Raw genomic sequence first — 24,263 nt, forward strand, 5'->3', positions numbered from 1 at the left:
CGGATCTTTTGAACTGTTCTCCTTGTCATGGTCAACGTTTCGGCACCGTAAGTTAACACTGGCAAAACACACTGATTAAACGTTTTTCTTTTAAGGCATATTGGTATATCAGACGATTTGAAAATATGGTTCAGCTTGCCGAAGGCTGCCCAAGTCAGTCTTATACGACGGAGAAGCTCAACGGTTTGGTTATCTTTTCCTATGCGAATCTCATGACCTAGGTATTTATAGGCCATTACCTGGTCTATGGATCTTGTTACTACGCATATATCTTCGCTGACTACAAGATTTGTCATCATCTGGGTTTTAGATATATTTATTTTCAATCCCCCTTCTAGCGAGGAAAGGTAGAGCTGATTTAAAAGTTCTTTGGCCTCATCTATCCTATCAGCTATTAGTACAATATCATCTGCAAACCTTAGATGGCTAAGCTTTTCTCCGTTTATGTTTATGCCCTTGTCGGTCAGTTTTGCCCTTTTACATATATATTCCAAAAGCGTAGTGAACAGTTTCGGCGATATGGTGTCCCCCTGGCGTACTCCACGTTGTATCGGGAATTTCTGGGTTTGACGATCACCCACTCTAACACTGGCTGTTGCGTTTTGGTATATATGTTTAATTATATTTATATACCGATAGTCAATACGGTATTCTGTCAAGGCTTCCAACATTTTTTGTTGATTTACGGTGTCGAATACCTTTTCATAGTCGACAAATATTAAAGCTAGTGGTTTATTATATTCAGTGCATTTTTCTATAAGATTTTTTATTACCAGTAGGTGATCGTTTGTTCCATAGCCTTTTCTAAAATCCGCCTGTTCTATGGGCTGATAAAATTCCAATTTATTTTCTAGTCGTTTCGTAATTATTTTTGTAAATAGTTTATAAATATGTGAAAGTAGACTTATGGGCCTGTAATTCCTGAGGTCGGTAGCATCCCCTTTTTTATGAAGTATGATAATTTCTGCGTTATACCACTGGGTTGGTGTTATTGCTTCCTGCAAACATCTAGTGAATAGTTTGGCAAGGACCTGCCATAATCTTTTTCCAGCCACCTTCAAGGCATCTGCCACTATTTCATCGCCTCCGGGGGACTTATTGTTTTTCATTTCTTGCACTGACCTTCGAACTTCATTGGGTGTTACGTCCGGTAAAATTTCAGATCCCTGATTGATTATCTTTGGTAATGATCCACTCCGGTTACATTGCTGTTCTTTGTATAGTTGTTGGACCCTTACAGAGACATTAATGAACAAATTGGAGGCCTTTGAGATGTGGATTTATCGACGAGTATTGCGGATAAGTTGGGTTGATCGAATAAGAAATGAAATAGTTTTACATCGAATGAAAAAGAGCACGGAAATAACAAAAACGATAAAAATTCGAAAGAGTCAATATTTCGGTCATGTAATGAGACATCCAGAGAGGTATAACCTTCTACACCTCATAATACAGGGTAAGATCGCCGGAAGGAAATGCCCAGGCCGACGAAGAACATCCTGGCTCCGAAATCTCCGGGAATGGTATCAAGAGACCACCGCTAATTTATTTAGAGCCGCCGTAAACAAAGTTATTATTGCCAATATGATCGCCAACGTTCGATAATCGGACAGGGTCCTGAAAGAAGAAGAAGAATAAGATGATGCAACTCATCTCGGATGTAAAAGGTTTAGAGAATTTATAAGTGACACAAAGTAAATTATGGGTGACAATCACAGACAAATGACAACTGTGATGAGAAAGCCCACCTGACAAATAAGAATAAGACGATCTCATCAATTGTTTAAAGGTCCTAACAGTTATGAAAAAATGGGACGGAAAAGCACCACCTACTCTATCAAATTCAAAAAAAAAACCAAGTATAACAGTTATTTATTATGTAAAATAAGAGAATCATAAATTTCACTGAGATGGTCAATATAATTACGCCTGTTCATGGTTGCAGGTTGTTTAAGAATGTGACACATCTCAAGGAAAGTTCTTTTAAAATAATTATTTTCAGTGGCTAAAATTTCTGTATTTTTAAAATTGGCCTGGTGGTTTGTTGTCAAAACGTATGTGGATAAAGCACATGTGTGTTTAGAGCAATTGATATCAATTCGATGTGAAGTGAGGCGTCCTTTCAAGGAACGACCAGTTTGCCCAATATAAGAATTCATAGTTCCGACAAGGGACCCTATAGACTATATTGGTTTTTTCTTGTTTGGATAGGGGAGTCTTGGTGTTGGAGAATAATTTTCCTATCGAAATAACATACTTTATCGCAAGTAAATTGTGGAAAAAATGGTAAAGAGCAATAAATGTTGGGAGTCGTGGGAGAATTTTGAGAGATAGCTCCTTGTGGACTATTTGAATTTAATGATAAAGCATCTAATTCTATAGCTTCAGCCAAAGCTGGAAAGTGTCTCTGGTATAAAACAATTTTTCATTATTGCTTTCCTATACTAGATTTTCCAATCTTGCTTTTGTCAGGACCACTTCTTTCACCAACTTCTGTTATTTCTTACGCGATATCGTTTCTTTTTTTAGTAACTACTTCCTTGGTAGTAGTTTTGGTTACTTGTCTATTAATCTTTATTCATTCTAGCGATAGAGCCCTTTTAGTTTCTGTTATTTAGCAATGGTTGTTGTTGCTGGTTGTCCAAGCACAACCATAAGTTTGTTATTTGTAAATACAAAATACTTTTTCCTGTTTTTCTTCGGTTAGGGCATGTACACTTATTATATTATTTCACTGTTTAATGAAAGTTCACCTTCGCTTCTAAACTTCACTTTGAAACTCTAAATCCTCATACATTTATTATCCAATTTGAGGCAGCAGTTTATTCTTAGATCACGAAATTATCTTGAACACGGACTTCATCGACTACACGAAGAGTCGATTAAAACTTCGTCTGCTGAATGTGGCTAGAAACTTTAGATATGAATGACAGTATCGAACTTGGGGAATCAATTAAACCGGAATAGTTGATGTGGATTCACAGAATTCTCGCTATTTCTCTCGATGTCTTAGTAACGGAAACGTTTAATATTAATGATTATGAATGGAATACTTGACAATTATTCAAACCTGTAAAATCCGATATTGCAATGTACTTTGTACATACAAAATGTGCTGCAATATATGTTTTTCATTTTAACCATCAAGTTTACAAAGCCCTTACAAAAAGCTTGATTTTATTTGTAGCCCTTCTGGGAGCTTTTAAACCGCTATAATATGCGATTTTATGTTAAATTCTTTTCGTTTTTCAATAATTTGTTTTAGATTAAAAACATTGTCATCTATCCTTTCGAAATCACTGTCTCTACTCGTATAATGGCATAGCCTTTCTACTCTACGTATCCGTTTCTTGTCTATTAATATCGATCTCTTCCGTTTTGACGTTTGAAAGTTTTTTTGTTTTAGCTATGGCGGCTGTTGTAAACTAGTAACGTATATTGACAGTTGGCAACACTATGGTTGTTATTTAATAATCTTTTTTTTTTTTATGGCCTTGGCATAGCCAATTGACCAGACTATTTTGTAATTTGTATTCACAGAACAACAATCAGAGTTCGAGTTAGTACTAAATGTAAGTTTTAATTTTTCTTTTTATTTTAATTTTTTTTTTTTATTTTTATTTAGTTTTTTTTTTATTTATTTTTTTTTTTTCGGTATATTACTTTTTTTTGTTATATTACTTTTTGAGATATTGTATGTAATATGTATATATATTTTTTATTTTGTTTTGGTCATCTTTTGTAATAATTTTGTTTTACATTTTTTTTTTGTTTTTTTTTATATATTTTTTTTTTATTTTTTTTATTTTTTTTATTTTTTTTTTTTTCGTATTAAAAGGTTTATTACATGATTGGTATGTTCGCAAATTGCTTACAAGTTTCATCTTAATTCTATGGTTAGTAAATTATATTGTTTAAAGTTTATATTTACAATTTCTTATTAACTGATAAATACAATTATAGATTTCTACGTTTCCAGAGAAAATTAATTCATTTATGTGAAATGGGAAACAGACATTTAGTTCTCGTAAGTTTTCATATAAACACGTAATATTTCCTTGTTGGTTTACACATTCTAACAGGATATGTGTTAAATCTCCATATTTACCACAAGTACAGTTTGGAGTGTCTACTAAATTCATTTTGCACATTCTTGAAGGTGTTAGAGCATGATTTGACCTTAGCCTATTAATAGTTTTAATAAAACTTCTGTTGGACTCTGAATGGAACCACCTTTTTTTAAGAAGTGTGGGTTGCCAATATTTAAATGATGACTGACTTTCGGATTCCGTATAATTGGCTTGCCATTTTAATTTGAGCCGATGTTTATTATATACATCTATATCTGACACCGGTAAAATATTGTTGTCTATGGTTTCTCCGCTTGATAATGCTTCTTTTGCCAGAGCATCTGCTATTATATTACCCATTATCCCAGAATGGCCTTTGATCCATGCGATAACAACTTCTCCTCCGAGCTTTGAAACCTCGTAGTACAATTTTAAAATCTCTATATCAAGATGAGTCAATTGTTTGGATTTATTTGTTATACCTAATCTTTCTACTGCACTTTTACTGTCTGTAAATATTACACAGTTCTTCATTTCGTTTGTCAAAGCGTGAGAAAGAGCAAACTTTAAACCCAGCATTTCGGATGTGTAGATGGTGGCTTCATCAGGTAACTTATATTTATGCTGTAGTCCAGAATTCTGTTGGTATACTGCGCAAGCAGTGTTATTTCCTTTTTTTGAACCATCAGTAAATATATAATAATAATTAGGCCATTTCTTCTGAATTTCTGCGTTAAACATGGGGCCTTGGACATCGTTGAGAAATTCTGTCTTGATTTTTATTGAGAACAGTACATGAGGCTTTTCAGTATAAACTGGTGGAAGATGACCCTTATAAAGTACCTCTTTGAATTTAGACAGATTTCTATAGCTTACCGCCACGAGTGGAGATTTTTTCTTGAACCAATACCTTTTAGTCAAATCTAAAACAGCCAGATTGTGTATATCTTTAAGAAATACTTGGTCTCTGCTAATGGTACGAGCTATATATTTGTCGGTAAGATACTGCCTCCGTAAATTCAATGGCGGTTCAACAGCTTCAATTTCCATTACATTAATTGGTGTAGATTTCAGATACCCAAGGCACAAACGTAGGCACTTATTTTTCTGTACCTCAATTTTTGTTTAATGAGTGTTCGATGCGTTTCCATACAAGTGACAGCTATAATCGAAAACTGGTCGTATCATAGATCGATAAAACATTAAACTAATGTTGGGATCTGCACCCCAGTTTGTTTTACAGAAAGCTCTTAGGATATTCATAGCTTTTTCGGTTTTTTTAATGATATGTTGAATATGGTCTTTCCACAAAAGTTTTCTGTCTAAATAAGTTTCCAGGTATTTGATACAGTTTTTAATTGGAAATTTGAATTGACCACAACTTATATACCCTTCTGGAATTCTATGTTTTCTAGAAAAGAAGCAGATTTCTGTTTTGGATTCTGATAATGTTAATCCATTTGATTCATAATATGCATGTATTGTTGAAATAGCTGTTGTTAAATTATTTTTAGAAACATCGATTGATTTGTCTGATGAATAGAGTACCACATCATCTGCAAATTGTAGTATTTTTGTGTTAATAGGAACAATGACTTCTAAATCTATATTATATAAAATATATAAAAGTGGACTTAAAATACTTCCTTGCGGCAGGCCTATATTGGACAGTCGAGGAGAAAAAAATTTCTCATTTATTTTTAAGTAAATCAATCTCTCTGAGTACAAAGTTTTCAAAAAGGATGTTATACCTATAGGTATCCCGACTGACAATAACTTTTGTTCAAGGATATCCAAATTTATATTATCAAAAGCAGATGATACGTCCAGAAATGCAGCTGCAGTAGATGAGTTTTCCGTGAAATTGACTTGAACTGTTGTTACGAGAGCAGTTATGGCATCTTGCGTGGATTTAAACTTGCGAAAACCAAATTGGGAGTGTGGGAGAATGTCATTAAATTCTAACCAATGCTCTAATCTATTTTTAATTAGTCTTTCCAGGGTTTTAAGAAGAAAAGAAGCTAGAGATATTGGGCGATATGAATTATAATCGTCATCACGTTTGCCAGGTTTTCTTATAGGTATTATAATATACTCCTTCCAGCTTTCTGGAATTGGTGCTTGTTTCTGCCAAATATTATTTAGAATATGAAGTAGATGGATTTTATGTTCATTTGTCAGGTTAGAAATCATAGAATAAGATATATTGTCTTTACCAGGAGCAGTATTGTTATTTTGTTTGAGGACCCTTCTTAGTTCCCATAGAAAGAATGGACGATCTAAGCAAAGGTTATCTCTAGAAACAGTGGCTATGGAGTTGGTAATATCATTCGGAACCCAATCTGGATTTAATAATCTTGCACACAATATAAAACATGGCGTTACTAGTCTAATAATAAAGATAAAAGTGTGTAAAGACAGTTTTAGTACGTATTATAATTATTTTGGAATCCGCCTTAGAAAAACAAAAGTGAGGTTAAGTAAATAAAAACATCGGTGTCCAATTTAATATAAGATACGACAGGGAGCTGTACAGTACCTCGCAAGAATCTTATTGTTGATGAGAACATTGTTAGGAAGAACAATTGGAAAAAATTTAAGCAGAGCCACTACATACGATGATCCATAAGAGAGACCAGAAAGGAAATGAAGGGTTCACTACGTTCCTAAGAGATGTTAAAACTCTGATTAAAACGTGTGAATTTAAAGAGTAAAACGAAATGCTACGAGATTGAATAGTACTAGGTATAAGCTCCAAAAAACTACAAAATAAACTATTGACAATGACAGACTTAAAACTAGATGATGATATTATAATTTGCTAAGCTGCAGAAATAAGTAAAAATCAGGTAAAAGTCTTCACATTGGAAATAATGTAGATGAATTAAAGTCAAGAATGAAAAAAAGGCACAAAGAATGAGAAGTTAAAATACCATTGTTAAATTACCATTGTAATAAGTGTAATCACAAACATCTTCTTCTTCTTTTATATAGACATGAATCTGTTTGTTTTTCAATGTGTCTCCAGTAAGTTGGGGAACCGTCTTTTGTCGTCTTTACTACTCCATTTGTTGTCATTCGGTTTATATGATCGTTCCATTCTACTGTTCTATTTCTTACCCAGTTCTTAATGTTCTCCACCTTGCATCTACGTCGTATACCTGTACTTCTAGCTCTGTCCCATAGTGTCTTACCATCAATTTTTCTAAGTCTTTTCTGGCGCGTCTTTTCTGCCGCGTATTTTCTGTCGCGTCTTGTTTCTGCCGTGTATGTCATTATTGGTCTGATGACTGTTTTGTAAATTCTGCCTTTCATTTCTTTTCCGATATTTTCACCATATTTTTTCATTCAGGCAGCCTGCGGCTCTGTTTGCTCTATCCACTTGATCTTCCACTTCAGTTTCGAGCTTTCCGTAGCTAGATAATGTGATGCCTAGATATTTAAACTCCTTATCACTTATTCTATTAGAAATCGAAATGAGCTAATAGAAATCGAAAAGTCTAGAGGAGGCCTATGTTCAACAATGGACAACTCAGGGCTGATTAATGATGATGAATGACTTATTCTATTATCTGACCTTCCAGCTCCAATTTATATCTTTGTAAAACATAATACGTAAAACATTTTCACTTTGAGAGAGTAGTATTGAGTCGTCTGCATAGCAGATTATTTTAAGTTGTTTTTCTCCCATTTGGTATTTTTTTTTAGGTCTTACTTTTTTTTATTATTTCATCCATAACCAGGTTGAGCAATAGAGGACTCAGGGAATCTCCCTGTCTTATCCCATTGCCAGCTTCAATAGGGTCGGTTAGCTCTTCTTCCACTTTTATACTTTTATTGTGTTGTTTTGGTAAATATTTTCGATGGTTTTGATTAGTCCTAGAGGTATCTCTCTTACGTACAATAAGTGGATAACGTTCTTTAATTATAATAACATATATAACGTCAGATGAATGAAATGAATGTTGATGAAACTAAGGTCATAGAGGATATCAATGATCTCTTTGATGTACATTCCATAGTTGGGTTGAATATGGACTCAGGACGTAGAGAAAAACAGTCAGAATATCAGCTTCAAGTTGTATACTGGCGCACAGGTCAATTCTGTCAGTCAAGATTTTCAAAAAAAAAGTTAGCAATCATAATCAGTTGTAAGAGATTCGAAAATGGTGTTGAAAGCTTATGAAGGAGAACAAAATCAATCCATTGGGTAACATTAAGTTAAAATAAGGTAATATATAATTTGCTGTTATCGATAAAAATGTAAAGCTTATTTTAGGACTTATGTAAAGAATTCAATCTTATTAAGCAAAAATCAAATTGTAAAGAAGATATGGTGAAAGTAAGTAACAAAACTGAAGTTGTGAAAAATATTAACGAACTATTTGAAGGGTTAGGTGATTTCCTGAATATTATACAGTAAATATAAATAAAAATGCAGAAGAAGAAATAAAACCACCTAGAAGATTACCTCAAGTATTTTCTAATAAATTTGAACAATAGAGCAAGACGATTAACAATGTGTAGTATCGAAGGTTTCTAAACCTAAAAAATAGTGTCATATCGCTACAAATCCGTATGGAATAAGAACACATACTAAATGAAGAAAGCACTTATAACGATATTGTACAGGAAAATAAATCGGAACGATTACGGTAGATCGGATACATGAATAAACGCCAAAATGTCAAACTTGTAAAACTGGTACGGAAGGAAGTTCACACAGGAGAATGCCCCTTGGGCCACAACAGTTTTTGAAGATATCTGTCAAAAATTATTAAATACTTTGCTAGACTTTAAACAAGGGTTTTGGCAAATCAAGCTCTATGATTAGTCGTCAGATCTCTGTACCTTCAGTACACCTTTTGGATTTTACAAATTTCATAGACTACCGTTTGGATTATCCCATTCTCCTGAAGCATTTATTGGTATGGTTGAAAAATATTTTGGTAAAATTGATCATAATAATATTGTCACATATTTCGATGATTTGCTTATTGCTACCGAAGACGAACAATTACATTTAATAAGAATAAATTACAATACAAGCTGGCTAATGCGTTTTTAGTGAAAAAGGTGTAGTACACTCAGAATAACCTACAATATCAATTCCAATTCTTAACAATTCATATAGTTATGGGTCTATTTTTAAACTGATAAATAATTCTCCACAAAACTAAAATGTTAAAGTTATTTTTGTCGAATATAGATGCTCCTTATCGAAAGTTCATCTTCAGGTGACGAAACAATGGAATTTTCTTAAGTTTGCGTATATTTAAGTTTACATTTTGAGGAGCGTCGACGTTATTGTATAATGAATGTAAAGGATGTTCAACAATGAAACCTGCACGTAAATGTCACTACAGTATGGCAAGCTTATCTTAAAGAGAGGATGGCATTACATTTTCATAGTTGAATTAAATCGTGACATGATTTGTGGAATATTAAATAAGAAGGTGTATAATAGGTAACCAAACTCTTTTATTATAAATGCCGACTAGGTTTTATTCGAAAAATCATCTTTTCAATGCATATTTTTAATAATATACACATAATATACATGTTCACTGAACATACTTTTTGATGTTAACGCAACTTTCGTTGATAGTGATACCACAATTTCTAATGTAGCTTTTTGAAAGAGTTTCAATACAGACTTTTGTCAATAACTAATAAAGAAAAATGTATATGATAGTCTTTACGACCAACTCTTTCTATTATCTTGTTCTGGTATTTCCTTAACTCACATAGATACAAAAATAAATTAGTATCAAAATCATTCCTTCTTTCTCAAAAACAAAATTATATCATCTTGTTCTGTTGGTTAAACGGTGACCTTGGACAGTATCAAAATAAAATGTTAAATTATTTTCGATCCACAACAGACAAGTTGTATAAAGTAAGTAATCTATTAGTCAACAGTAATAATTTTAAATTTAGATTTATCTTGAAATTGTTTTGAGCAATATCGATTTAATAATAAATATTCGCGTAATAAAGGTCATCTTTTTTTTCCTTCCTACTGGTAGCTATATTTTTAACGATCTTAGCATTTGTGTTACTAAGTATGGACTCATCACACATTAGCTTCGCAACGAGGGTGAAAAACTCAAGTTGAGCAAGCAAAGACTCAACTTTTAAGGTACTATTACCGTTGAAAATGCTTAAAAATGGCACATTTTTAACATTTTTGAAGTTATACTTTTATACGCGCGCTCCACGTTGGAAATTTGTAGGGGAGTGAATCGGTGAAATCATTACATATAAATATATATATAATATTTATTAATATTATTATTTATGTGGTATGTTTTGTATTATTTATTAAATGTTCATAATTATTTTAGTCTGTTGTATTTCTAAATAATAATCTCAATAAATTACTGTAAGACCGAGAACTGTCAATTTTGAAATACGTTTGTGTCATGGCTAATTGGCAAATGTTTTACGTGTTTGGTTCATACGCTGGTGTATGTGAGTTCGAATCCCAATATGAATTTACTTTTTTATTTTTAAAATATTTAAAAACCTCACGGTCATTTTATTAAATATATGTAATATACGCAAAAATGCTAAATTTTAAAATAAAATGAAAATTTACAACATAATCCGAGTTGTTGGTTTTTGAAGTTATACTATTATTATATTGAATTATGTTGCAGTGTATTGTTTTGTATTTTTATATTAATAACAAAATAAACAATGAATTTCACTGCAGAGTACGTGTAAAAATTTTTTTTTAATTCAATTCCTTTTATACATATATGAAAATAAAAATATATATTTTCATCAAAATATTGATTCAATCCTTTATTTACTTACTATACTCCTATTACAGGTCAAATGTTTATATACAGCAAACGATGCACCATATACCTGTATACCTAATTCTTTTTCTCTTTTTGCTCTCTCTTACCTATAGCATGACCTATATCCGACTGAAGGATAAGAGATGGAACCACGAAATACAACAGTGTAGGCCATGGTTAGGAAAGAGAAGCAGAGGAAGACCACAAATGAGATGGGCTGATGACATTAAGAAGATCGGAGGACACTCCTACATGATCTTCTTCTCCCACTTCCTCTTCATCATCATACTCATCACCTGACGAAACTTTTTCAAAAAGTGCTAACAATTTTTTTTGCTTTTTTTCATAATCCATAATATCTGACAAATAAAGTTTTCAGATAAAACGCAACCTCTCTACAACACAATTTGAAGGCGGCAGTTCAAGATATAATTCTTTAACGTTTAACGAGATTTTTCATATGTTTAGGAAAAAATATTCAATATTATTGCAAATATTTTCCACCTTTACAGTTTTATATATGTTGTTATTCAAATTTCGTCCGGTTTCGTACTGGTAGCTATTATAAGCCAAAACATATTATTTTTTCCTATTGTGGCAAAACTGTACATTCAAAAATTTTCAAAAAATCCATAAGTATTTCTTAGGATTATATCTTTATGCTGTAAGAAAATTAACAAAATTGTATGTATGGTTTTTCTGCTTTATACGTGGACAAAACTAGTTTTTTTGAGTTTTTTCGAAAACGAAAACATAAAGTTTGCTCAAAATTTGTGAAAATACTTCTAGTGATCACATATACCTTCTCAAATTTGTTCAAATTTTTTGAATGTCTAGTTTGTCTTTTGGGGGATCCAGATCAACCTTAATGTCTTCTAAAAGTTTGTCCAAAGTAGGTTTTTTTTTTTTGAAAATAAAGTGAATGCCCTTTTCTTCAAATTACTTATTTTACAATATCGTCTATAGTGTTATTTATAGTATTAGTATTTCTGCAGAGTTGCTTCTAATATGTGAAAATAGTTTTTTTGCAACCCTTTTGAACGTTAATGCAATGCAGTATGCAGCAGGACGTTGCAATTTGTTCGCTAAGATTAAATTAGTTCGACGTATCGAACAAGAACGGCATTCCAAACTCGAGCCTCGTGTGTTATTTCTGTTATACCGGGAGTTGTGTCTGTGTAGTGGATCACGTAGATGTTCCTTAATTGGAATTCAATTCTGCACCAAGATGCTATCAGGTACGTAGTCAAGGTTAATGCGGCCAGGCTAGACCCGACGACGACGTCGATTGAATGAGCCAACAAAACTAACTTTAATAATTCATCCGTTGCGTTGGTCCACATGAATGGTTGTAATTATTACGAAGCGTTTTGATGTATTCAGATATAATTGCGAGAGAGGTTAATATAGATGCGGGTATGGTGATAAATATTCCATTGACGATACCAAAACCACGATTAATCAGCACAGAGATCTTTTAAATCATAGTTACGCTCTTGTTTATGGTTAAAAAAGGAAGACGATTAGAATATGGTAACAATAAAAAAAGACCAAAATGTTTTCGTGACTATTAAATAAATAGTGTTTTTTTTAGGTATAGGACTTTGAAATGGAATAAAACAAAGATGATTTTTATAAATTGACATGAAATTGACTTTATTCGAAAGATAGTCTTTTAGCATTATACTTTAAACATGATTTCTGGTATAAATTCATACCGCTATGCTGCCAGTGTAAGTGTAAAAATGAAACACAGCTAGAGTGTATGTCAATTCGCCGAAAACGTACGTATTTATAAATGTAGATATGGAATTAAAAATATTATTTAACTAAAAAAAAAATGATTGTTTTATTGCCAAAACAGCTTGAAAAAAGTAGATTTCTAAAAATAAAAATAAAAAGGAATTTCAAAAATAAAATAATAATAATACACTTTTTTTAATTTGTAATTATAAACAATATTTGGAATAATAAATTTAATAATTCATATAATACCTAATGAACACAAACAAAATTGATGTTAATAAAGCATTATTTATTATCTGCACAAAACCGGACTTTCAGGAAAAATCGGTAGATGGAGCAACACTGTCGGCGTGTCACATACGCTACTACAAACAGCAGAGGAGAGGCGATCCAGTGGAACAAATAAATTAGTTATAAAACATCGCGACGTTATATAAAAATTTACACTGGTTAACTGCAAATCAGGGAATCTTAGTAATTGTACTAAAAATCCTATGTTCCGTAAATAAAATTCCAAATGTGTATGATCGTATTTCGATCACTCTTTCCAATATTTTTCGCCGTATATCAGCAATGAAGCGGCAAACATTGTCCTTCAAGTGGTCAATCGATTCATGCTTATCGGCGTAGACTAGCACTTTCACATAACCCATATTAAATAGTCTAGGAGTGTTAAATCTCACGATCTTGGAGGCCAATTCACGGTCTGATGTAAAACTATGCAGTTACCAAACGTTTCCTTCAATAAATCAATTGTGGCACGAGCTGTGTTGGAGAATAAAAAAGGCAGTAATCATGGCTCTATAGCAGTCACCATTGACTAACGTTCTGGGCAGCATCGTTTTTGAAGAAGTACGGTCCAATGATTCCATCAAACCATAAAGCACACCAAACAGTCAGTTTTTCTGAATGTAATGGTTTCTCAACATACATTTGAGGATTATCTTAACTCCAAATAGGACAGTTTTGTTGACGTAGCCATTCAACCAAAAGTGAGCTTCATCGTTAAAAATTTATTTATTTCCTACTTACTGTATTAGATAAACGAGCTAAAATAGATAAACAACTCTTGTTGGTCTAATTGAAATAACTTCAGTCTCCATTTTAAATTTAACAGAAGATAATACACTAAAAACTATTTAACTCTTAAGCGATAGATTTAATAAATGCGTACTAATTCTTCTAACAAAATCTTAATAACATTCAAATTAGTTTGAATTTTGTCAAAGGCTGAATCGGCCAAAACGGAGATTGCCGGTGTTGCCATTCGCGGACCGATGGAGATTGCTGTTTTTGCTACTAACCCTATGTTTTGATGTTAAATATGCAAAAGATATCGAGGGTTTTGCTACGCAATATTTTTTGAAGTTGTAGAGATGAACACAAAAATACAGATGGCAGCAATAACTAACTCAATTTGGGAAAATACGGAGATTGCTGGTTTTGCTTCTATACCCCTCAACTAGTGTTATTTATTTATGAAAAGATGTAAAATTGCAAAGCAAACAAACATTTCCGCATAAAATGTGCAGTGAACATGAGTTATATTAAAAGGATTTATTGTAAATCTGTAAATAACTTCTTATTAATACTTAAAAAAAAATACTATAAAAGGATTTTTTTAATTAAGGATCTAGAAATTACTTGTTTCGTATTTTCGTTACTAAAACTCTAATTTCACTATTTGAGAGAGTGATTCATCGTTTGAAGGCGGAGAAGTGGGGAAAGACGTATGAAAATCCAGTGGCGTACACTCACTTTTATTTCAACGTTAATTATATTATATTGTTTAAATATTATTGTTCAAAATAGGCCACAATATATTTATTTGCAGGTTTTCACTGAAGTTTCCATCTCTATATCCAAAGACCGTTTTCAAAGATATAAATTATAGTTATATTTATTTTATTAGTTTATTATTATATATTTATATAATCTTATATTATTTATTTTCTTTTTTTTTAACTTTAAAAACGATCTCTGGAATAGAGATCGAAACGTCAGTAAAATAAACATGTAAATAGATGTATTGTGGCTTATTTCCAACATTCTCCCTAAAAATACGGAATGCCACAAGCAAAAAGCCACAGAAAAATAAATCGAAACATCAGTAAATTAAACCTATAAATAAATATTTTGTGGCTTATTCCCTACAGTCTCCTAAAAATACAGAATGCCACCAACAAAAAGCTATAAAAAACAAGTAATTTTGCAGAAAGCTTACTGATGCCACCCGGCTGTCGCGGAAGTTACGCTAAAACGTCTTTTGACGTGACCCGTCTTTAAAGAGTTCACAATGAAATTTTTTAAAAACAAATTTTAAGACAGTTTCCACACCACCCCAAAGGTATGTCTTGTGGCACGTTACTTTTTTTTAAAATGGGTGTTCGCCAAGAGCCATATTATCCCATTAAATAAAATGAACAAAACACTTGAAACAGTATAAAACAAAACAAAATAAAATCCTATAAAACAAAATAAAATTCTATAAAAACAAAATAAAAATAATTTTTGATGTAACAAAACATTGTACTATTCTATTTAAACACAAACACTATACACACTTACTATGTTCTTCTCGTTTTTTTTTTTGTTTTTGGTTTTTTTATGCTGATGTTCCTACTAAACTATTAGAAAATATTATTCGCTGTCTAAATCTGAAGATGCAGTGCTGCTATCGCTGTCATTATCTTCACCTGGTATAATTATAATTGGCTCTAGTAAAACTTCGACATGAGTGTCAATTTCCCAAAAACGATGTTCTTCTTTAATTATGTGGCCTATACATTTAGCCCATTTCTCTGGAGTTACATGGAGGATTGCTTGAATTAAAAGTTCCTTAACTTCGTTTAAGTTGAACGTTTTGTTATTGCGTGCTACTTCTTCTTTCACTTGCGCCCATATAAGTTCAATGGGATTAAGTTCGCAATGATAAGGTGGTAGACGTAGAACTTTGACAGCATAATCTTTTGCAGTTTCATCCACAGCATATTTAAGATATTCACTTTTCCTTAACCGTGCAATGTCAAGTAGCTGAGTTGAGCATTGATTCTTCGTATGCAATCCCCTTTTCTGTAAGCCATTCTTGAATTCTCCCTTTCCGCCATGCCGTCGTCGGTAATTGTTCTAGTCTGCGGCTATGATATGGCGCATTGTCCATAACAACCACAGACCCAGATTCCAATTTTGGTAAGAATCTCTTAAACCAGCGCTCAAATACTTCGGAAGTCATTTCTTCATGATAATCACCTGTTTTTTTCGACTCAAATTGAAGCAAACCATCATCAAGGAACCCTGTATCACTTCCTATATGGGTAATGATTAAACGCCGTCCCTTTCCTGATGGAGCTTTTAATCCTGTAGACCAGCCTTCTATAAATGCTTCGCGTTTACTTTTGGCATTTAAATCTTGCCAAACTTTTCCAACTGTATGACCGTTAATCCAGGTTTCATCCAAATAATATATTTTGCGTCCAGTGCTGCCAATTTTTCGTATTTCTTCTAAATATTTTCTTCTCCACCGAATAATTTCTTTTTTTTTAATAGCATACTTTTTCTGTTGCGTTTTACATATCGAAAGTTCATTTCGCGCATGGTCCTGATTAAGACTCTACGAGATATCTTGGGTAAGGAGTCATCGTTTTCGAGCTCTTGAGAAATATTTTTCAGTGTTGGAATTTCACTCCGAAAATAAAATGAATGAATTTTTCGACGTATAATATTCCTTGTCCCGTCATCCAAAACAATGCTTTTCCTACCTCTAGTTTTACCTTTTTTTTGCTTTTTATTTTCCGATGTATTTTTAAGTACACGATAAATACAGCTAACGGATACTTTTGTTAAACTGCTACAAATGTCGACCGCTTGGCTAACATTTAATGCCATTTTTCTGCTGACAATTCCTTCATAAACGTTTTGTATCAATACTTTCTCTTCGGACGTTAACATTTTCCGTCTCTTTTGCGGCTTTTCATTTTTGGAATCAACATCAGAATTTTACTGTCTTTTCTTGGAACAACTCGGTTTTTCGTCCATTGTATTTCAATAATCACAGAATATAACTAAAAATTTACTATAAAACGACAAACTATAACACGCTTTATCAATACTACAATACAGTATTGAAAAAACAGTATTGACAACAATAAGTTTACAAACTTATCACATAAAATATACTCATAAAATGCAACACATGCACTACCCATAGAAACGCCAATGTAAATGAACCATCGGTTATATCTTGATGGGCATTTCTTCGGCCAAAAAATAATAAAAACTAGTTTTACATGTCTGGGTCGGAATTAATTCCAAATCGGTGTTTCCTCGCTAATTTCAACGTTGTCAAACGATTGAAAAATAATGTTTTAAAATATCGATTTTTATTTTATAAATTTAAATATGTAACGAAACGGAACATATAAATAAAATTTATTTCATTACAATTTTGTGCTTAATTTTTACTATTGAAAAATCATGTTTTTTGGTATTTTTATGACGGTAATAATTGCTGCGTGGAAGAATACAGGTTTTGTATGACTATAATTACTACTTGTGAACAAGAAGTGGCTACACTGTACGACAACTTCTGGTCAAGTCTACTATAGAGAAGCACAAATAAATATACTACTTTATATATTCTGTAATTTCTTATGAGGAAACGCAAATTGCAATTGATAAAACGGATAGTTTTCGAGGGCCGCTGTATACATTTAAATTTGAGGATATTCGGCGTTAAAACTATGAAATCACTCTTCTAAATTGAGGATTTCTACTTTATAGCAATTTACTTTCATACTTATGCTGTACACACCATTGGCTGTACTTATGCTGGATCATTAACTGTTCAGTGTCTAGCGATAATCCAAAACAGTCCCAAATTCGTAAAATATACTTTAAATAATTACAGTTTATTTCTTTTGCATAACTGTGATGCAAATTGTAAACGAATTAATTTATCTCTATATATGTATTAGTAAACGTTTCTTTTTTTTAAGAATATGATCCACTCCATGCCAAGCTTGTCATTAAAGGTATATAGAATTCGATTATATAAAAGGTTTAATACATCTTCAAACATAAAATAGTAAATATCCTCCTATCATCCATCAATGCCGTAATTCAAGAGATTTCATTGATCTTATCTGGTTTAGTAAACATATTTTATCGTTTATTGCTTCCATTCAAGTTCGTGTTTGTACAGCAGGCGCACTTTTTATTTAACTATTTTTAGAACACCATTTGTCAACTGAAGTACTTACAGAAAAAAAAATGTGTTTAAAATTGGGAAACGAAAACAGACGTTTGTTTTTGTTTCTTAAAATCCAGTATGGGGAAGTGATAATGGCTTTTCACATTTATTTAAGTTCGTCACAAAACGAGAAAAACGACAATAAAGAAATGTTATATTGTTTGTGTTACACCATGCTGTTAACCCTCCGTTATTCGTGCGGTTTTTGCTGACGAATTTAGTCACGCGGTCTATGATCGTAGAACAATTGGTTTTTGGTGTATCTTCTTCTTCTTCTTTTTATATAGACATGAATCTGTCTGTTTTTCGGTGTGTTTCCAGTACTGGCTTATATGATCGTTCCATTTTACTATTAGTGTCTTACCATCAATTTTCATCTCTACTATTTCTAAAATCCTGTTTGTCCTCTCTGTGTCAGGTCTTGTTTCTGCCGCGTATGTCATTATTGGTCTGATGACTGTTTTGTAAATTCTGTCTTTCATTTCTTTTTCGATATTTTTCTTCATATTGTTTCATTCAGGAAGCCTGCGGCTCCGTTTGCTCTATTCACTTGATCTTTCACTTCAGTTTCGAGCTTTCCGTAAAAGGGTATTGTTCGTCAGTACCATCAAAACTATGGTACAAATACAATTAGTAAGATAAAATGAAAAAAACTTGTGTACGCTTTAAAAAAAAAAATTTTTATTGTACATATGTATGTACATATGGTCTTAAATATAAACTCAACACTAAAAATATATTTACTACAAAGTAATTATTATTACATATTTATTGTTCATGAAAAGCTGCAAAACAGTTTCTAGCCTTAATTAAACACAGATGTATTTTACATTTTGTACAGAACACATGACTACGTCCATTACAATCTGTGTTTTTACACCTAGTAGCCTCCTTCTTAGAATCAATCTCCGGTATGTGACCAAAATTGTCCGTTTGTATTTCCAAAAATGGTCTCGTCTCTCCTCGTCTTTTAAATGTTGAAATAGAAGGCTTAGGAGATGAAGATGCTGGTCTTCCTCGTTTTCTACTTACTGAATTGCCCATATTTATTAGGCTTTCGGCAACTCTGACTCTGAAGTCTAGAAATTTCATTCGATTCTTATTGGTTGTATTACATTTGTCGCAGTCCTTCCTGTATTCCAGCCAGCTGTTGGTGAGAGCGAAGTCTATCATGTGCATAATAACACGCAATGTCCACTTTCGCGATCTAATAAATATTCGATAGTAATTAATCATCTGGTCCATTATATCAACTCCGCCCATTCCATAATTTTAATCTTTGACAATTTCAGGTCGGTTAACATCTACGTAACAAGAGCCTTTTTTGTCCCATCTTCTAACTATGTCTAAATTACCTGCACCAACATAATTGGAGGCTAATTTCACAGTCTTTGTATCTAACCATTTGACTAGCACCACATTTTTTTCTTAATTGACGACTTCATCTACGGAACCTCTCTGTAGTTTCAGCATTTCATTGTCTGGTAACACAGGAGGTTTGTAAAATCTATCTATTCGAATAGTCCCTCCAGCATATATTTTTTTGGCCAATAATATTTCAAGTAGTTCATAGGATGAGAAATAATTGTCATAATATAATTTGTGGCCTTCACTGGTGGAAATTCTTTCGGCTAGTTGAAGAACGATAGATGCCCCTAATCCATGTTTTGTTTTATTATCTGCATTCAGTTCTGTAGATTTACCCTGATAAAAAACAAAATCAAAAGCCTGACCACTTTTTCCGCACAAGACGAATAATTTTATTCCCCAAAGACAGGGCTTCCCCTTCACATATTGTTTTACGGAAAGTTTTCCTGTATAAGGAATCATTTGCTCGTCAACACTAAGTACTTCCTCAAGTTCAAGCTGTAAACATCTCTTTCTGACAGCGTCGATGATAGGACGAACCTTATAAAATTTATCTGTATCACCTGCTGGTCTTTCCAAATTGTTCACTAGATGTAAACATGTTCTACGCTGGAAAAATCTGTCCCTAGACAGGTTATCTAGGAACATTCTAATACCAAGGCTTCTTTCCCAGTACATCCTAATTTTGGGAAATTTGTTTAAATTTCCAATTATTATATGAAGTGCAAATAAAATTTTAATTTCTCTTTCATTAGTTGGTCTAAAATTTTTTCCGTTCTGTAAGGCATATACATTTGTAAATGTTGCTATATTTTCAAACAAATCATTTGAAATATACTTCGAAAAATACTGAATTGGGTACAGTGGCTCTGTAAGACTTGTATTTGGGGAAGTAGGATGCCATGTAAATGTAGGAGTCTCTATCGATGCCTTAGTCCACTCTACCTCTTTTTTGTTTTAATTTCTCTTTGTTTTGGTTTTTTAGAACAATCCTTTTCTGAGAAACATACTTTACTTCCTAATTTTTTTGTACCCGAGTAACCTGCAACTTCATCTGGTATATATTCGTCGTCTGAATCATAAGTTCTCCCTAACTCCTCATTATCATTTTCGCTGCCATCACCTTCTTCCAGTCTCTCAGTGTCACGTCTGGTCAAAGCATCAACCCCTGGTCTTATAATAGATTTATTCTCACAGTTATCCAGAATTCCATCCTCCTCGTCAGAACGCTCTCCTCCGGGAACTTCCAAATTGTCTATTTCTGATACGTTACCGTCCTCTATCAGGTCAATTAACTCTTGGAGATGTTTTGGGTTGTCGAAATCATATTTTTTTCTTTTGTAATCCATGTTATCTGCAATCAACAATACTAAGTTAAAACCCAAGTTTAGACCATATGTACATACAGATGTACAATCAGAAATATGCTTTCAGACCACTTGTACATGCTCATGTGCATCTAAAAAATGTTTGTTTATTTCAAAACTATCGTTTTTATGGCAATGTTTTGTACTTTATAAAAAACTACTTACCTTATAAATCACACTTAAAAAGTTGGATCGATTTCGTTTCACAAAAGATAACAGTTTCTCGTAAAATAAAACTAGCAGTATCGGTTACCAACTAAACAGCTGACACTTTACAACAAAATCGCTGACAACTTTACCTGTTGACCACTAGATGGAAGCAGAAGTTAAAAATGTGGATCGTAAATGTATATTTGAGTGACTGAATGCTATTTCGGTATAGATAAGCGAGTAGTTGGTATTTAACAAAACAATAAAAGCTATGTACATACACATGTACACAGGGTCTCAAAGGGTTAAGTGTTTGCACAGACAGTTGCCCTGCGGTGGTAGGACACTTAACAGGGTTTCTGGCTTTAGTCCAAAAGGAAAATCCAGATATTATTTTCACACATTGTTTTTTACACAGAAGCACTTGTTGGCACTGAATGACGTTTTGCAAACTGTTGTGAAAATTGTGAACTACATCAAAATTAGGCCTTTAAAAGCGAGATTATTTAACAGTTTGTGTTCTGCTATGGATTCTGAGCATACGCAGCTATTGTTGCATACAGAAGTAGGATGGTTATCTCGTGGACGTGTCCTTCAAAGATTTTATGAACTTAAAGAGGAGCTGTTAGTATTTTTTACTTGTGAACAGGCTGAATATGCCAATTTCCTTAGTGATGACACCTGTTGCACTAAAGTTGCGTTTTTGGCAGATATTTTTGGAAAATTGTATGTTTTAAATAGGAGCATGCAGGTAAAGCAAGAAAACATCCTCATCTCTACTGATAAAATCAGTTCCTTTCAGCAAAAGCTTTTGCTGTGGATAAAGAAAGTTGAAAATCAAGCCACGTGGGACATATTTCAGTTAACAAACAATTTGTTATGTAGAACCAAATCTGTCAGACCTTTTTTTGAAAAGTCTTAGTAAGCTCTCTTTCTAAAAGAGACGTTGATAAGGACGTGTATTTGTGCTTTGTGGATTTTAGAAAATCATTTGACAATGTCAATCATGAACAATTGATAGATATTCTGCGAAAGACAGGTATTGACGACAAGGACATTCGAATTGTGGCAAACTTATACTGGGGTCAAACAGCAAGAGCAAAAATTGGCAAAGAACTCACTAAAAGTGTGCAGATCAAAAGAGGTGTCCGTCAGGGTTGTATATTATCCCCACTCCTATTCAATATTTATTCCGAAGAAATATTTAATAAATATATGGAAAATGCAAATGAGGGCATAAAAATAAACGGCGAGTTAACGAACAATATAAGATATGCCGACGACACGGTGATCCTTGCCAGTACCATAGACGAATTACAGCAGGTAATGGAAAGAGTTTATTCAGTTAGTGAGGAATACGGCCTGAGCCTCAACTTCAAGAAGACAAAGTGGATGCTGATAAGCAGGAAGCAACAGCCTGCTCGACAGTTACGGATAAGTAACATACTAATTGACCATGTAGAATCTTATGTGTACCTTGGCACCAACGTAAATGCAAAATGGGAACAGGCCACAGAAATTAAGGCGAGAATAGAACGAGCTAGAGCAGCATTTAGCAATATGAAAAAGCTCCTCATAAGCAGGGATTTGTCTCTTCCCCTAAAACTACGTCTAGTTAAATGCTACATTTTTCCGATCTTACTGTATGGTGTGGAGGCCTGGACGCTGACGGAGACGCTCACGAGAAAACTAGAAGCATTCGAAATGTGGGTGTACCGACGCATTCTTCGTATATCCTGGACCGAACATGTCACCAACACAGAGGTAATTCAAAGAATCTGAAAGGAGAAAGAAATCGTGAATACAATTAAACAAAGAAAGCTTGAATATCTAGGCCACATATTGAGACACGATAAGTACCGTCTACTGCAATTGATTGTCCAGGGAATAGACAGTAAGCGAGGGCCAGGCAGGAGAAGACACTCGTGGCTCCAAAATCTGAGGAAGTGGTTCGGGCTCCCATCGGTCGAACTATTCAGAAGCGCCGCAAATAAGATCAGAATTGCCATGTTAATAGCCAACGTTCGCAACGGACAGGGCACTTGAAAAAGAAGAAGCTCTCTTTGCCAATGACAATATCAAAAAGTATTTTCCCTCCCTCGATCCGTCATCAATGGACTGGGTGCGAAATCCATACATCGAATCGGCTTATGACACGGCCTTGTTCACTACTGATGAAGAGGGTGAACTGATAGATATAAAAAACGGCCGTGGACTTAAACATAAATACAGTAAACTAGTTGAAGAAGCAGAGGCTCAGTCAAAACTCAAGAAAATCAAAGTTAATGAATGCAATAATACCGTTTTCAACTTCTTATATCTGTGAATCTGCTTTCTCGTCGATAAACGACATCAAGAACAAAAATCGTTCACAGCTAATAAAATCTTTTAGAGGACGAGTTTTTAGGGTGTGCTTGTTTACAATACGTCCTAGAAAGAATTTAATAATAAAGGATCACCAAGCACAAAATATCGCATTAGATATGTTGTCACTATTTTTAATTAGACGGACATTCTGTTTTATACTCCATTATTTTTTTTATCAACTCGTCTCTTTTCACACAAAATATATGTTTATGAGTGCATTAAAATTTTGTTTTCTCATCATCATCATATAACGGGGGTCCTACGGCGATTGCCGCTTCCCGCATTTCAGCCTCCATCTTTTCCTATCTCTCCAATCTCCCTCTTCTAAGCCTCTAGATTGCATTGTTTTTGTAATTTCTCTTCTCCAGGAATTTGGTGGTCTTCCCCTTTTCCTTCTTTCTGGCGGAACATACATTAAGGCTTTTTTTGGCCACCGCTCCTCCTCCATTCTCATCACGTGGCCATACCATTGTAATTGCCTTCCTTGTATTCTATCTGAAAGAGTATCTCTAATTCCTGTACGGTTTCGTATTTCCTCATTCCTGATTCTTTCCATTCTCGATACTCGACATGACCTTCTAAGATAATCCATTTCCACAACGTCTACTTTATCTCGTTCATTCTTTGTCATCGTCCAACATTCGGCACCATATGTGGTAATTGGTTCTACAATTGCTCTGTATACGCGAAGTTATGACTGCGTTTTCAAGCCTCAGATCTGTGGTATTTCCTCCAATTTTTAAATATTCTGTTTTGCTTATGTTTACAGTAAGCCCCTATTTGGCATATTCCTCAAATAATTTTCGATTCATATAATTTATATCTTCCTCATCGGTTGCAACCACCACCTGATCATCTGCAAACAACAATGTATACAAAGTTTCTTGTCCCACTTCGATGCCCATAAATCTACATTTATTTCTCCAATTCCTCAATGCTTCTTGGACGTATATTTTAAAGAGTGTCGGTGACAAACAGCATCCTTGCTTTAGGCCTTTAGTGACTTTAAATTCATTTGAGGTTCTGGTTCCAATTTTTACACAACTAACTGCATTTTCGTACAATTTATATATCGCTCGAATATACGTCGAATCCAATCCGGACCTTTTGAGGACCTCAAACATTTTCTTTAACGGGA

At 33.4% G+C, this 24,263-nt stretch overlaps 2 protein-coding genes across 5 annotated transcripts in view; both read left to right on the forward strand.

Annotated features, from left to right (window-relative positions):
- The window catches only part of LOC140449495 (uncharacterized), a 267,953-nt gene that overhangs the window by 99,486 nt on the left and 144,204 nt on the right, over positions 1 to 24,263 (forward strand). The window lies entirely within an intron of this gene.
- LOC140450040 (protein FAM200A-like) lies at positions 21,042 to 21,680 on the forward strand. Its single transcript, XM_072543463.1, has one exon. It carries the CDS (start codon positions 21,042 to 21,044, stop codon positions 21,678 to 21,680), a length of 639 nt encoding a protein of 212 aa, XP_072399564.1.

Source organism: Diabrotica undecimpunctata, chromosome 9 (assembly GCF_040954645.1).
Source record: "Diabrotica undecimpunctata isolate CICGRU chromosome 9, icDiaUnde3, whole genome shotgun sequence".
Taxonomy (NCBI): domain Eukaryota; kingdom Metazoa; phylum Arthropoda; class Insecta; order Coleoptera; family Chrysomelidae; genus Diabrotica; species Diabrotica undecimpunctata.

Coding starts and splice junctions, on each gene's coding strand:
- LOC140450040 (XM_072543463.1), top strand. CDS start 21,042: ATGTACACAGGGTCTCAAAGGGTTAAGTGTTTGCACAGACAGTTGCCC.